Source organism: Octopus bimaculoides, chromosome 8 (genome assembly GCF_001194135.2).
Source record: "Octopus bimaculoides isolate UCB-OBI-ISO-001 chromosome 8, ASM119413v2, whole genome shotgun sequence".
NCBI lineage: Eukaryota > Metazoa > Mollusca > Cephalopoda > Octopoda > Octopodidae > Octopus > Octopus bimaculoides.
In genome coordinates this window covers 14932107-14947014 of record NC_068988.1, presented here as the reverse complement: position 1 = coordinate 14947014, position 14908 = coordinate 14932107, and the positions used below count along the sequence as shown (strand labels likewise).

Below are 14908 nucleotides of genomic sequence, written 5' to 3'. Positions count from 1 at the left end.
TACTTTAGTTATCTCTTATGTGATGAATGACATTTTGTTTATTGTATAATTTCGGACGGATTGCTTGTTTCTTTGTTTGGCCTTCAATATCCTTTTTTACTACTGATTTGCCTTTCGTACTTTTGAGGTTGATATTAATACCACAATGGTACAAAAGAGATGATACACTTAGTAGTGATGGTAGCCCACAATGGCCTTACTTAATTGTTTTACCATGTTTTTGATTTTATTGCTTTTTGCTGATGTCTAATCAGATATATTTTTACATTTGCAGTGGAGTAAAGGCAGTTGAGAAAAAGGAAGGTGGTGGTTCCCACAATTGGGGAACAATGAAAGATGATATGGAGTGAGTATAGATTGCAATGTGTTAACTAATTGGTTATGATGTATTTAACGTTCTGTATCAAATTATGTCCTGGTCGATAGAAACCTAATTATTTAGTTCGACCAATTCTAGGGAGCAGCTCAAGGAGACTGAAACTCAGGAGTGGAGTGCCCAAGCAGAGGATGCCGAAAACCAGGATCCTAAGTAAGTAAAATTAAAATTGTCTTCAGCCATTTTCTATAGCTAAACTATATGTATATAACGTGGGGTCCAAACCACTAGACAATCACGGCCAGGAGCTATAATAGTTCTTTTTCATTTTATTAATCTGTTTCCAGTGAGACCACTGCAGAGACCACGGAGGCCAATCCTGAAGTGCCTGACGAAGAGCAAATCGTCAAGCAAATGACTCTGGACGAATGGAAGGCCCTGGAAAAGAAAAACCGTGTAAAAACTGAGTTCAACATCCGCAAGCCCAATGAAGGGGTTGATGAGTCTCAGTGGAAGAAGACCTACGTTCTGAAAAAGAAAGAATCTGATGATGAGGATGAAGATGAGGATGAGGACGAAGTGAGTTTTTTGTTTGTTTTGCTTTGTTACTTAAAATTCAATGACTATATCTCTGGTAGTAATTCTGACTTGATGTATGCACTTCATTACTATTTCATCGTTTAATGTCTGCCTCCTATGCTGGCATGGGTAGGACTGTACAGCTACTATATTTATCACTGAATCATTTTATTGGATTACCTCAGATGTGAGATTGCAGCCTGAGGCTCGTTAGTAGATTGTAAGAAGTAAACATTTTAACTGCATTTAAATATTGATTGTAATTGTTTTTTTTTCTTTCTCTTCCCATTAGGGTTATGAAGATGAACCTCGTCGTGGCAAGAACATCCTCCACAACATCAAGATTACATTTAATGATTCCCCACGCCGTGGACGTGGTGGTGGCAGACGTGGACGTGGAAGTGGTGCGGAAAGAGGTGGTGGAGAAAGAGGCACAGGTGGCCGTGGAGGTGGTCGTGCAATCAGCAGAGCAGAGAAGAAAGGTGGACCACGTGAATCTGCTCCATGCATGGATGATGAGAATGACTTTCCTCGTCTTGTCCACACTGCAGCATGATTTTCATGGCTTTTTTCACTTTATTCATGGAAATGAAAATGCTATGTAAACATAAATCATCTTGTTGGATTTGCCATGGAATACTGAACGTTTGTACTTCAAATATTGATAGAAACTGAGCGAAGATCTCCAGCAAGTTTTTTCTATGGTTTCATTACCACTTTTTCACTTGAACTCAGTACTGCATGAAGTTTGGTCTGGCAGCAGCTCTCTCCTCCAACTCTCCTTCTCTCATGAAGTCCAGGCTGCTTTCTCTAGCAGCTGCTATTGACTCTTAAGCTTCAAAATTGCCATCAACCCTGGTGGTCTTATTAATGATGGACTGCTTATTTTGTGAATATTTATTACTCCTTGAAAGGAAATTGCCCCATCCCATCCCCTGTTAATTGGTGGTTGTTGTTGTGACTGCTACAGTGTAATGGAAGCAATTTTCCATTCAGTGTGGAAGAGATAAAACTATTCTCAATTTCCATCATTAAAGAGTAATGTGTGTGTGTTTTTTAAATTTTTTTTAAAATTTCCATCATTCCCCTGTTGTTCTGGTTGACCTGCTGTTGGGAAGAGGGAGATGTTAATGGACCATTCATGCAGCCGCTGTGGGCATTTTCTGCCCTTTGCTCCTGGTGCTTACCTGGAGTTAAATCTATTTCCACAGCAGCAGCAGTAGCAGCATGTGATGTCAGATGTGTTCAAAAAAGCTGGACGTCACTTTCTTGGAGAATAAAAATTGACAATTTTAAAGTCTTGTATTTCTTGACAACTCTTTGTTGATTGTACCACTATTATCTCGCCCACCCTGTAGCAATGTCTGCTGCTGCAGCCTCCTCTCCTGGCAAGCACTTACTGACCTCTGCAGCTGTCGTGTACAAACTCAAAAATTAAAGACAAACAACAGTGAGATGTTTTTTCTTTTTTTAATTTTTATTTTCAGTAATTTTCATTTGATGCCCAGCAGGTATTAGTCAAGTACAGCGAGATGTTTCTTCTCCACAACCTTGGGGACTAACAAGTGTCTGTTGTAAAGAAAGAAAAGATATTTCACTTTAACATTTCGTAGTGATTAGTTTAATGTTCACTTAGCAGGGAAGATGCTTTTATTAGATTGCTTAGTGTTTATTTCTAAGTTAAGTTTTAATTTTGTATTTTGAAAAAAGAAAAATTGTTACCTGATAAAAGCAAGAGAGATCACTACCATTGGGAAGAACATTTGTATGTAAGGAACTGGAACAAGACCGAAAATACATAAAAAAAGAAGTTGAGCCATCTGGGAAAATGTATATTTGTGGATATCTCTCTGTGGCACTCGTCTGATGTAATGACTTGGTGGATAGGATGACTGGAAAAAAAAAATGGGGAAAAAAAGACTAGTTAGAAAACTGAGGAGGTATTTTAATTTGTTAATTGTTTTGTTTCAGTAAGTAACTTACCTGTTCGGTTATTAGGAGTAGAAATCTGTCGATAAGTTGTCTGTCTGAAAGAAATATGATTGCCATGTAGAGTAGAAATCCACACAACACTGGTCTTGGGATATCTGCGAGTGGATGAGGCAGCAGCAAAAGGGACAGGCCAAGCATCATGTAGCAGAGAAGGCTGGTTACACGGGTTTCTCTGACCTGTACAATGCTGAAAGAGAAGTAATTAGTGTTAACGGGTATTTGCCAGTTTTTGAAAGTGTTTTTAGGATTGAATTGTTTGACTTACATTTGATGTATACTTCCTTGCTCAACTCGTTCTTCCATCTGAGCCATACTCTTGACATGTTGTGAAGACACTGGGAGGGCTACATGCATCCATGGACATCCAATGATTGATAACATAATGTTTATGATAGCTATAACAAGTAAATCCCAGTGATAGGCTGATCCTTTCTTAAGTCTGAAAATAGAAGCTATTGTTAATTTTTTTTGCTTTTGTTTTTTCTTTTGTGACTTTGTTTTCAATTGCTAAAGTGGAAACTTACTTGTATGTTGCCATGTTAATTTGAGCACTTGAGATGTTATGATTGATGAAAAACAGTAATGAGAGACTGAAACCAAGGAAGAAAGAGGTAACAACTGCTCCAGCTGAAAGTTTGTATAAAGGTGCCGGACCAAGTGTAACATTTGATGGTAGTAATAATGGTTCCACTGTATAAGAAAAAAAAAAGGTTTTATTTTGAAACTGGTTTTTTCTTGATATATGTAGGTAAATGTAAAAGTTTGTCCAGAACTTACTGTAGATGCTTGAGAATATTGTTGACACTATTGTCATAATCAAAATTGTCAGTGGGATTGCATAATCAGCCAGCAGCTGTCTTTTTTGTGCACTTAAATAAGGTCTGGAATATAAGAAAAAGAAGAGAAAATTATCGACTGATGTTTTTAATATTTATAGTTAATGAAATTTAATTTAGCTTACGTTTTCGTGAAGTTGGAAAGTGTTGTTGCCAGCCATAGTGTTGCAGTCATTAGAAACAGGAACAAAATACTTGTCTCCTGCTGACATAGTTGATCCACCTTCATGATACCCGAGTGTGGCTGCTTATTTCGAGGAATGGCACTGAAGTGAGGGTGACCATTAGTGTTGGAATGCAAGGTTGTATTCCAGTAGCTTGCCGAGTGTATATCAGCTTGACAAGGAAAGTAATGTTGTTGGAAATCTGCAAATGGTAAGTTACAGAAATTAATATAGCAGATATCTTTAATTATATCTAGCATCAATTTTTTTTTTTTTTTTTTTTTTTTTTTTTTGTGTGTGGTGAGCAAGCCTGTTCAGCTAATAATCCTTTTAGTGCAAATTCTTAAATACAGGTGATTTTACTCGTTTTTATATTTTTGTACTAAAACACTAAATATGAATTTGAATGGTTTTTCAGATAGCTTTTTCATGGAATGGATGAGAGATCTTTTTTTATGCATAATTTAGAGTTGTAAATGGTCATTCAGCTAAATTTCTCAACAACTACATCGAAGTGCAAAAAATCTTAACACTAACAAAGTGCAAGTTTCATAAAACTAAACTTACTTTTATACATCTCTCTCATAGCCTCTGTAAAAAATATTAATGAAACAAATGTGTAGAAAATGTCTTCTGTGGATCTGCAATTAAAAAAAATGTATTTTCTTTAAATTGTTTTTCTGTGAAATGTTTTCTCTGAATATCATTACATTTTTTTTATACTTTTGAAAAAAAAGTGTAAGACTTGCCTATAAAAGTTTACTGTATAGACCAAGGTTTTAAGAGTACAGTTTGTATTTAATCTTTCACCTTGTAATGAAAGGTTCACTGGCTGTAAATTATTGCCAAGAGTGGATATTAATGAATTTTACTAATTATGTTAAATCTTGCATTACTGGTTGTTGACTATTATAGGGGATAATGGTTTTTTCTCATATTCAAATAAACTTTAAATGTCCAAGACATGGTTCCAGTTGTGTTCAATCTTTTCTGATTGACTATGGAGTTTGTAAATAAACAGCTCGGCTCTAGTTGTGCAATTGATCAGTCCTTCTAACCAAGACCATGTTGAGGTTTCTTTGAAAGTTTGGGGGGAAATATGGCCTACAGTTTGAGTGCTTTCATTTTTTTAGGGGAGTACATTAGTGTTTGACAATATTTGGTTATTTGGCTAAGGAACATTTGAACAATCAAAAGCATCTGCATACATCCTGAAGCTAATGGAGCAGTATAATAAACCTAATTGTGAGAGAATAGAGACGTGCTGTTTTGTTGTATCAGTCTTTGTGTAACAATACACTTAGAAATTGGTTCACATTCTGGTGGTTCTAGTTAAATGCAAATCTGAAGATGAGATAAAAGGTTCTCGATTTGCATCTTCAAATTCTATGCTTCCAGATATATAGTTGAACATTGTGAATAAAATGATCCAAAATATAATAAACCTTGCAGACAAGATGATTATAACAGGGATGCCACCTGACCACGAGAGATATTTCTGAAGGATAGAGATTTTTACTGAGGGATAGTTTCCTGTGAAGTAGTAATTCCAGTGTGGAACTATATTCTTTCTAGAATGTGAGTTATGGAGCACCTTTCATAAGAAACTTGTTCTACTCGCCTATTGTACTCTCTCTTAGCATAAAGTTCTCCCTCTCGTACAGTTTTGTAGTCTTGCAAGTTGTATGGGGGTCCTGAAAGGTGTTAGCATGGGAGAAGTGCTCAGTGAAACCTGTAAAGTGATTGGCTTAAAAAAAAAGCATCTAGCCTCAAACCATGTCAAACAGGACTGGAGCATGATATAGTCCTCGAAGTCTGTCAAATTGACCCATGCCAGCATGGAACATGAAGTTCAATGATTTACTAAACTTGGGATATGGCTGTCCCTTGAATTTTCAAGTGAAGTCTACTACACTTTCATCTTTTTATTACCATATTTCTGGTGAAATACACTTGTTTGTTTAGAGCAAATTAACTAGTAATTTTATTTGAAAGTTCGTTTGATAATTTTAAAATGGAGACATTTGTAACATAGAACCAGGGTCTGTTTGGGAAATGTTTAACCCTTTTCTCAAAATCGGAACATCAAGTCCAGTTTCTGTGGTGCATATATTTCTACCCTGGACAAAACCTGTCCGTTGTCGGATTAGTCATTTTTGCTAGCCAAGTGGACAGGAACAATGTGAAATGAAGTGTTTTGCTCAAGAACACAACACTTCACCTGGTTCAAGAATCGAAGCCACAATCTTAGGATTATTAGCCCCAAACCCTAACAACTAAGCCATGTACCTCCACTGTTATAGAAATTGATAGTGCAAAGACTCACTATTGCATATCAGTAAGTATGTAGCATGAATGTAGTTGTAAGAACATTTGGCCTCACTTTAGCATTCAGGCAAGGACCTGCAATTCACTAAATTGCTCTGTCATGGTTACTTGATTGCAGCAATATTTTCTATGCAGTTAGATAAACTGGTCCAAGACTACACTTGTTGAGCAAAATTATGACTTGGCTGTAGTACTGATACCAGCCATTACTTCGTTCTTTTTTTTTTAATTTTTTTTTTTTAGTCTGAACTTGAAATTTAGAACTGGTTTACTTGCAAATTTCCAATGTTGGAAGTCTGAGGTCAAGAAAATATTCTATTGAAGGCATGTTTTAGTCAATATGCCCTCAGTGACTCTTATATTTACATTATCAACTTCCATCCATGCAAAACTGCTTCACATTTAAAGTTTTATGTTCAGTAAACTCTGAATCAGCATTGATCAAAAGTAGAACTTGTTAACAATACAGATCGGTAGAATGTCATGTGGAGTTGGATTGGTGGAGATATATACTCTTAATTGTTTTTGACCATTGTAGCCATGCTGGTGCACTGTCTCTAAGGGCTCGGTCAATTGTACAGAATTTATTTTATTACTTTGATACTTATTCTATCAATTCCATTCCAAACTGCTAAGTTATGGGGTGGGGGACATAAACTAACCAGCATGAATTAGTTTATGTCCCCCATATCTGACTGGCTTCTACTAAATTCACTCAGGGCATTAGTTGGGGTTATAGCAGAAAACACTTGCTCAAGGTGCCATACAGTGGGCCTGAAACTTAACCCCTCATGCATTCTTGTGCGCCAAAAAAACAAAATCGGTAAGCAAGGTGCATGCATACACACTTCAGACAGGTCTGTGAGTGAGATTTCACAGCTAGACCACCCATGGGTATCTCTCGAACGTGGGGATTCATCGTAGCTAGGCGAACTTCACAAATAATATAATCTCCTTTGTAGAAATAAATCCGGAGGAGAAGCACTAAGATGTAGAGCAGTTAATATAGTGGGGATAGGCTGGTTTATGGAATTACCCTAGGTTTCTCGCTCTTCTGAGACCTTGAAAATATGGAGGGGGAAGGGGAAAAACCTAGTTTTTACTCTTCCATATTTTAAAGAAGCCTCAGGCCAGCAGTATTTGGGGTCTGAAGATGCACCGTAAGGCATCGCCTTAGCGAGAAACCCAGAGCAACCCTATAAACCAGCCTATCGCACTATAATACATATCTTCTATAGCCACAGTGTTTCGCCCACGAGTGCCCTTTCCCCCTCAGTCTTCTATACTGGTTTTACAACACCCAAAAGCGCCACCTGACCGGACCCCCCCATCGTCGCTCCCCTCTCACGCTACTGATTTGTATAACATACACATTAAGTTATTGCTAAGCTGTGGAGAGAATAATTCGCTCAGTGATGGTCAGGAACAATTAAATTCTTGAATAAAGTGACGGAATACATTAAAAATGCAAAAATCGATAAATAGGTTAACTGCTTGATCAAACTATTAAAAGTTTTTGAAATGAAAATTACAACGCCAACGAAATAGCAAATTTAATTATCAATAGTTTAGGCAGTGCCCTAGCATGACCGCAATCTGAAACAAATACAATACATAATTTCACATAACTTCCTCTTTTATATATATATATATATATATATATATATAATAGGCTCAGCAGGTGGAAACTTCGAAGTCAGTGTCGAGTATCGTGCAATCAATCCTTCAATTTAGTGTAAAATTGTATTTATAACTTAGCATTAAAAAACGTGTGTGCGTACACGTGCAGAATGTCATTCAGTCAGTTTTGCAGACGAGTCTCTTGTTATAAGATGACCCAATTTATTTATTTGACATTTCAATCAGAATATTCGATCATCCAATGTAAACATGAAATTTCTTGTGCTATATTTCAGTCGGAGAAAAAAAGTAATAAAATAACCTTTCTGCTTAAGGGAGACAACTCTCGTGTTTTCATTCATCTTCGTGAGTTGCGCAAAAGAAATTTATTTCAAATATATATAGGAACCTTGTTTTATCACCTGTCCATTAAAGTTCACGTTTTTTATAGCTGTTGGATGTAATATTAATTTACAATAGGAAAAAGAATATAGATTAAAGGTAACATTCTAAATTACCTGTATATGTCGTTTGTTTACATGAGCCGAGGTAACATGTAAATAAACACCTGGCGTTATGTATGTATATGCTATGAATTAAGCCGAAGATTTTCATAATGATAATCTCTGTCGTTATTACGAATAACGAGGTAGTATGCACGGTTTACAACAGTCATAGACACATACCTAACGAAATATTGGTTTCTAATTTTGGCACAAGGTGAGCTGGCTCACTGAGGGAAGGAAATAAGTTGTTTACATCGATCTCGGAACTCAACTGGTACTTATTTTATCGACCCAGGAAGGATGAAAGGCAAAGTCAACCTCGGCGGAATTTGAACTCAACGTAAACACGGACGAAATACCGCTAAGCATTTTACCTGGAATTTAACAATTCTGTAAGCTTTCAGGCTTCACCTGACGAAATATATTCATTATCCCTCCCCTTTTTTTTTTTAGTAGTGCGGCCCGCCTGATGATGAACCATGTTTCATGCCACCCGCTTCTTGAACACAGCTACCTATACCTGGTTTAGAATTATAGCAGGTTAGTGATAAGAGATAACATTCGGTGTGAGGCACGGGTTTTCAAGCAAAATGATTCTGGATGGAAGCAAGTTATTTAGTACTGTGAAGAGGGAAAGAAAAAACACTGAATGGGTTTCTATAGATCTGATATCTAATCAACAAATTTTCGTAGCTAAAAAAAGAGAGAGAGAGGATGTTGCTTGACTAGTTTTAAACATTACAGAATATTGATGTGTAAATGCTTGACGTTCAGACAGTAGTGTTTTAAAAAACAAAAAATTAAGAAGTACTCTGATGTATATGAGAACATGTAGAGTTGGAAGTTTTCACGGGTGTAACGTTTGCAGCCTCTGAAAAGAAAACAACCTTTTGCTGTGTAAACATTTGAGAATGTCAGATCAACAATATAAGGAATATGATGATATCTTTAGTGTTTTGGTTGCTATATTTTCATGCGATGCATTGCTTATTTATTCCATTATTGTAGAATGAGATTTGGCTATTGGGTTCTTTTTGGCTGGGTATATTAGAGATTTCTATTGAATGGAAATGTGCATACCTAATGATATGTATAAAAAATCAACTTGTGTGGAAAGGGAGATAGCAGTGAAGGGTGATAGATACATCTATTTTGGGTATATCTAACTTATAAACTTGAGCTATGAGGGGACAACTGTAGTGTTTTAAAATGAACAGGATATGTAACATTCACTACGCTTTGGTATCTGGTTGTACTTTCTGTCACTTCATTTGAAAGAGGTGTGTCCATTTATAATATAGTCAAACCCATGCCAGCATGGAAAATGGATGTTAAATGATATGTATATAATTTTGGTATTGACCCTGGAATTTACCCTATTAAGCTCATCCATGAGTATTGACTATCAGACAAGATAGTTGTAATCTAGAGATTATTTTATCAAACACATATCTGAAAATCTACAAATAAAAGAGTAAAAGAGATTTGGAAGGCAGTGAGCTGGCAGAACTGTTAGCATGCTGGGCGAAATGCTTAGCAGTATTTCGTCTGTCTTTACATTCTGAGTTCAAATTCTGCTGAGGTCATCTTTGCTTTTCATCCTTTCGGGGTCGATAAATTAAGTACCAGTTGCTTACTGGGGTCAATCTAATTGACTGGCCCCCCTCCCCCAAAATGCCGTGCCTTGTGCCTAGAGTAGAAAAAAAATATTTATATTTGGATTTCTCTCTTCATCGTTGTGTTCATATTAAGTTTCCACATATCATTCTCTGCTACCTTCATTACTCTTTCATCTCTCACTCACCCCTTCTCCTACCAGTATGCTTCCCTGCTATCTCTCTGTATTGTCTCTTTCACAAGGGATGCCATCAGATTGGGTCTATCTATTCAGTCTCTCCTCACCAAACCCCTTCTTTGTTGCTTACCACTACTCTTTTATTACTCTCCTTCCTTGCATATATTATTGCCATCCATCACTCCCACTGTTTACCATAACTCATTTTCATTGCCATCAATCAGTCTCTCTCATTGTTGACATCAATCATTTTCTCCCATCACTCTCTTATGTGTCTACGTTCTCATTGATGGTCATACTTTTAGTGGATCGCTTTACTAACAATCATCATATATCCATCACTCACACTCTATTACTCTTTCACTTTATTCCTCTTTCATCACTCTTTCTTCCATCTGTGAACACATTCTTTTAGTATTTTACTGGTTTCAGGGATTGGGCTGCAGCCATGTTGGGTCACTGCCTCCAAAGGTTCCAACCAATTTCATCTTTGGTACTTATTTTTATTAGTTGCATGATAAACAAAAATTCAAGCTTATTTTTTTGCCATGAAGGGACATCCCTTATCAGGACATGAATACTGCTAAGTATTTCTGTTCACGTCATATTGATATCATCATCATCATCGCTTAATGTCCATCTTCTGTGCTGGCATGGGTTTGACAGTTTGGTAGGTGCTAGCCAGACAGGAGGCCTACGCCATGTTTCTGTTTTGCCTTGGTTTTTATGGCTGGATGCCCTTGACCCAAGCAAGATCAGTGACCCAAGCAAGATCAGTTTTGATGTGGCTTTTACAGCTGGATGCCCTTCCAAATGCCCACCACTTTACAGTATGGATTTGGTGCTTTTTAAGTGGCACCTGTACTGGTGGGGTCATCATCATTATCACCATTGTTTAACATCCGTGTTTAATGCTGGTAAGGGTTGAATGGTTTGAGAGGAACTGATGTGTCTGTTGTCCATGCTGGCAGGGGTTGGACAGTTTGACCAGAGCTGGTAAGCTGAGGGGCTACACCATACTCCAGTCTGATTTGACATGCTTTCTATGGCTGGGTGCTCTTCCTTATGCCAACCACTCTGAGAATGTAATGGGTGCTTTTACGTGCCACTGGCAAAAGAGAGTGGTTGGCGTTAGGAAGGGCATCCAGCTGTAGAAACTCTGCCAAATCAGATTGGAGCCTGGTGTAGCCATCTGGTTTCACCAGTCCTCAGTCAAATTGTCCAACCCATGCTAGCATGGAAAGCGGACGTTAAACAACAATTATGATGAAATACTAAAAAGTTCCAGCATCCAACTCAAGGAAACAAAATACTGAAACTGCTGTTATTTATGTCATATGAAGTGACAACAGTTGAGGAATTTTTTTTCTAACTACATTTAGAAATGTCTTTTATCAAAAGACTGAAATACATAATACACAAGATTAGAGTTTCATGAAATTATTAATTCCTATATGCAATATCTTTGAATTGATATTTAACTGGGAGGGAGAAAAAAATGTAATAAAATTATTATATAATTTCTATTTTAATGTATGCACAGAAAAACATATTCAAATAGGATATTTATTAAGAGCTATTGTTTTTTTTTTTTGTCCATATAAGAATTTGTCGATGGTGGTGGTGGAGATGATGATTTGTCAATACTTATCTATTGAATTTTAGCATGTATTTCTGAACAAAATACGCTATTTTTTTTTTTATTGATATTTCATTGTTATTCCATTAAAAATTATAATTCACTGGTATTTTGTGGAAAATGATTTGCATATTTAATTCTGAAAATTTTGGTTAATATTAGATGGAAACAAACCTTACAACAATTGATTTCTTTAAAGAATTATTTTGAATATTTCCTGTAGCTTTTAGGCAGCCGAAAGGCAGAATTAATAGAGCCTTGCAATATTCTTTTCTACTCTAGGCACAAGGCCCGAAATTTTTGGAGAGGGGGCCAGTCAATTAGATCGACCCCAGTATGCATCTAGTACTTAATTTATCAGACGAAATACCGCTAAGCGTTTCACCCAGCATGCTAATGTTTCTGCTAGCTCACAGCCTTAAGATAATTTTTTCTACTCTAGGTTCAAGGCCCGAAATATTTGGGGAGGGGGCCAGTCAATTAGATCGACCCAGTATGCAACTGGTGCTTAATTTATCAACCCCAAAAGAATGAAAGGTAAAGTTGACATTGGCGGAATTTGAACTTAGAACGTAATGATAGATGAAATATTGCTAAGCATTTCACCCGACGTTCTAACATTTTTGCCAGCTTGCCATCCTAAATGTCTTGCAATATTAATTCGTTTCTAAGGCATCAAACTGGCAGACTCATTAGCATGCTGGGCAAAATGCTTAGGAGTGTTTTGTCTGTCTTCACATACTGAGTTCAAATTCTGCCGAGGTTGACTTTGCTTTTCATTCTTTCAGAATTGATAAAATAAATATCAGTTGAGTACTGGGGGTTGATGTAATTGACTGACCCCCACTCTCAAGCTTGCTGGCCTTATGCCACTATTTGAAACCAATATTAATTATGCTTCTAAGGCAGCAAGCGCTGGCAGAATCATTAGCATGCCAGGCGAAATGCTTAGCAGTATTTTATGTCTTTACGTTCTGAGTTCAGATTCTGCTGTGGTTGACTTTGCCTTTTATCCTTTTGAGGTCCATACTGGGGTCGATCTATTTGACTGGTCCCCTCCCCCAAAATTTCAGGCCTGGTGCCTAGAGTAGAAAAGAAGCGTTAGCACATTGGGAAAAATGCTTAGTAGCATTTTGTCCATCTTTATATTCTGAGTTCAAATTCTGCCAAGATTGACTTTGCCTCTCATTCTTTTGGGGTTGATAAAATAAGTACCAGTTGCATACCGGGGTCGATGTAATCACCCCCGCCCCACCTCTCTCTCAAAATTACTGGCCTTGTGCCAAAAATTGAAATAAATATTAATTACACTTCTTTATGTTCTCAGTTTGAGTTCTGCCAAGGTCAACTATGCTATTTGTTCTCTCAATGTCAATCAAGTACTGGAGTTGATTTAAATAACTAACCTTATCCAATTAAATTTGTGGATTTGTGCTTATGTTAGAAATCATTATTTCAAGTAAATAGTGTGCAAGTAGTTATGTATCTTCTCTACAGCAAGAAACGTGTTCCAATCTCTTCCTTCAGATTATAACAATTCATAGCGTTACCAGCATCGCCTTACTGGCACTTGTGCTGGTGGCATGTGAAAAAGCATTCGAGCGGGTCATTGCCAGTGCCGCTGGACTGGCTCCTGTGCAGGTGGCACGTAAAAAACACCATTTTGAGCATGGCCGTTGCCAGTACCGCCTGACTGGCCTTCGTGCCGGTGGCACGTAAAAGCACCCACTACACTCTCGGAATCATGTGCCTTCCAATGATGATAATTATGATACACACACACACACTCATGCATAATGAGCTTTCACAATGATTTTATCTACCAAATTTACTCTCAAGGCATTGGTTGGCCTGGAGGCTACAGTATAAGAGACTTGCCCAAGGTGCTGCCATGCAGTGGGACTGAATTCCAAACCATGTGGTTACAAAGTGAACTTCTTAACCACGTAGCCATGTCTGTGTCTTTATCTTTCTTTATTACTACTACTACTACTGCTCCTGCCGCCACCACCACCACCACTGAACTGTAAAGTCAATATGACACCTGTTTATTGAATAACAACAGCAACGGCAGCATCAGCAGCAAAGTCTGATTAAAAAACATATTTGAACACACAGTAATGACCTGATTTGTGTTAATCTATTTTAGCTGAAAAAAAAAAAAAAAAGACACAAAACAAAATTTATGGTGCTTAGTGTTCATCAAATGAAGGTCCATGGTCAGGTGGTTTAAGGTTTATGGTTGTTAAGATATGAGTTCAGTTCTCAGACAGGGCAGTGCAGTGTGTTCTCGAGCAAGACACTTCACCTCACATTGCTCCAGTACACTCAGCTGAAAATAGGTTCCAGTGGTAACTGAAGGTTTACTCTGTGACGAATTGGCACCCTGTTCAGGCACATGCCCGCACCAGTTTGGAATATTTCAACACACCATCAATATCACTTAATGTCCGTTTTCCATGCTGGCATGGTGAGGTGGGTGGGGGCATTTTGATTTTGACAGGGGGTGGTCAGCTGAAGAGCTGCCCAGGCTTCATGCCTGGCATGGTTTCTATGGCTGGATGCCCTTCCTAATGCCAACCAGTTTACAGAGTGTACTAGATGCTTATTATGTGGCATCAGGATGGGTGCTTTATATGTGGCACTGTTACAGATCTTTTATACATGGGAGTGGTACAGGTGCTTTTCATGTGGCACTAGCATGGGTGCTTTTTATATGTATTTAAACAAAATGAATAAGTAGGTCCTGATTTTGGTTTTGTAAGGAAAGGGATTATGATGAAATGCTAGTATATTACTGGTACTTGCCTTACAAACATTGGGATTAATAGACTAAAAGGATTAACAAGTTAACTCTGTCAAGATTCTGCCTCAAAACATTTAGGTATCAGACTATAGTCTTTTACTCTTACTTGTTTCAGTCTTTTGACTGGCCATGCTGGAGCACCGCCTTTAGTCGAGCAAATCGACCCCAGGACTTATTCTTTAGAAGCCTAGTACTTATTCTATCGGTCTATTTTGCCAAACCGCTAAGTTACAGGGACATAAACACACCAGCATCGGTTGTCAAGCGATGTTGGGGGGACAAACACAGACACACAAACACATACACACACACACACATATATGTATA

The 14908-nt window shown here is 37.6% G+C and overlaps 2 protein-coding genes across 2 annotated transcripts in view; one reads left to right on the top strand and one right to left on the bottom strand.

The window, feature by feature from the left end:
• The window catches only part of LOC106867170 (plasminogen activator inhibitor 1 RNA-binding protein), a 5190-nt gene extending 2841 nt beyond the window's left edge, over positions 1 to 2349 (top strand). The window contains exons 3-6 of the mRNA XM_052969900.1: positions 236 to 346; positions 458 to 529; positions 664 to 895; positions 1188 to 2349. Of these exons, the coding sequence (XP_052825860.1) occupies positions 236 to 346; positions 458 to 529; positions 664 to 895; positions 1188 to 1451 (679 nt within the window). The 3' untranslated portion in view covers positions 1452 to 2349. The remainder of the gene's footprint in view (positions 1 to 235; positions 347 to 457; positions 530 to 663; positions 896 to 1187) is intronic.
• LOC106867171 (solute carrier family 4 member 11) overlaps positions 2349 to 14908 on the bottom strand; it is a 39122-nt gene continuing 26562 nt past the window's right edge. The window contains exons 10-17 of the mRNA XM_014911963.2: positions 4455 to 4528; positions 3849 to 4089; positions 3665 to 3768; positions 3412 to 3577; positions 3153 to 3326; positions 2879 to 3074; positions 2618 to 2787; positions 2349 to 2464 (exon numbers count right to left, since the gene is read on the bottom strand). Of these exons, the coding sequence (XP_014767449.2) occupies positions 2410 to 2464; positions 2618 to 2787; positions 2879 to 3074; positions 3153 to 3326; positions 3412 to 3577; positions 3665 to 3768; positions 3849 to 4089; positions 4455 to 4528 (1180 nt within the window). The 3' untranslated portion in view covers positions 2349 to 2409. The remainder of the gene's footprint in view (positions 2465 to 2617; positions 2788 to 2878; positions 3075 to 3152; positions 3327 to 3411; positions 3578 to 3664; positions 3769 to 3848; positions 4090 to 4454; positions 4529 to 14908) is intronic.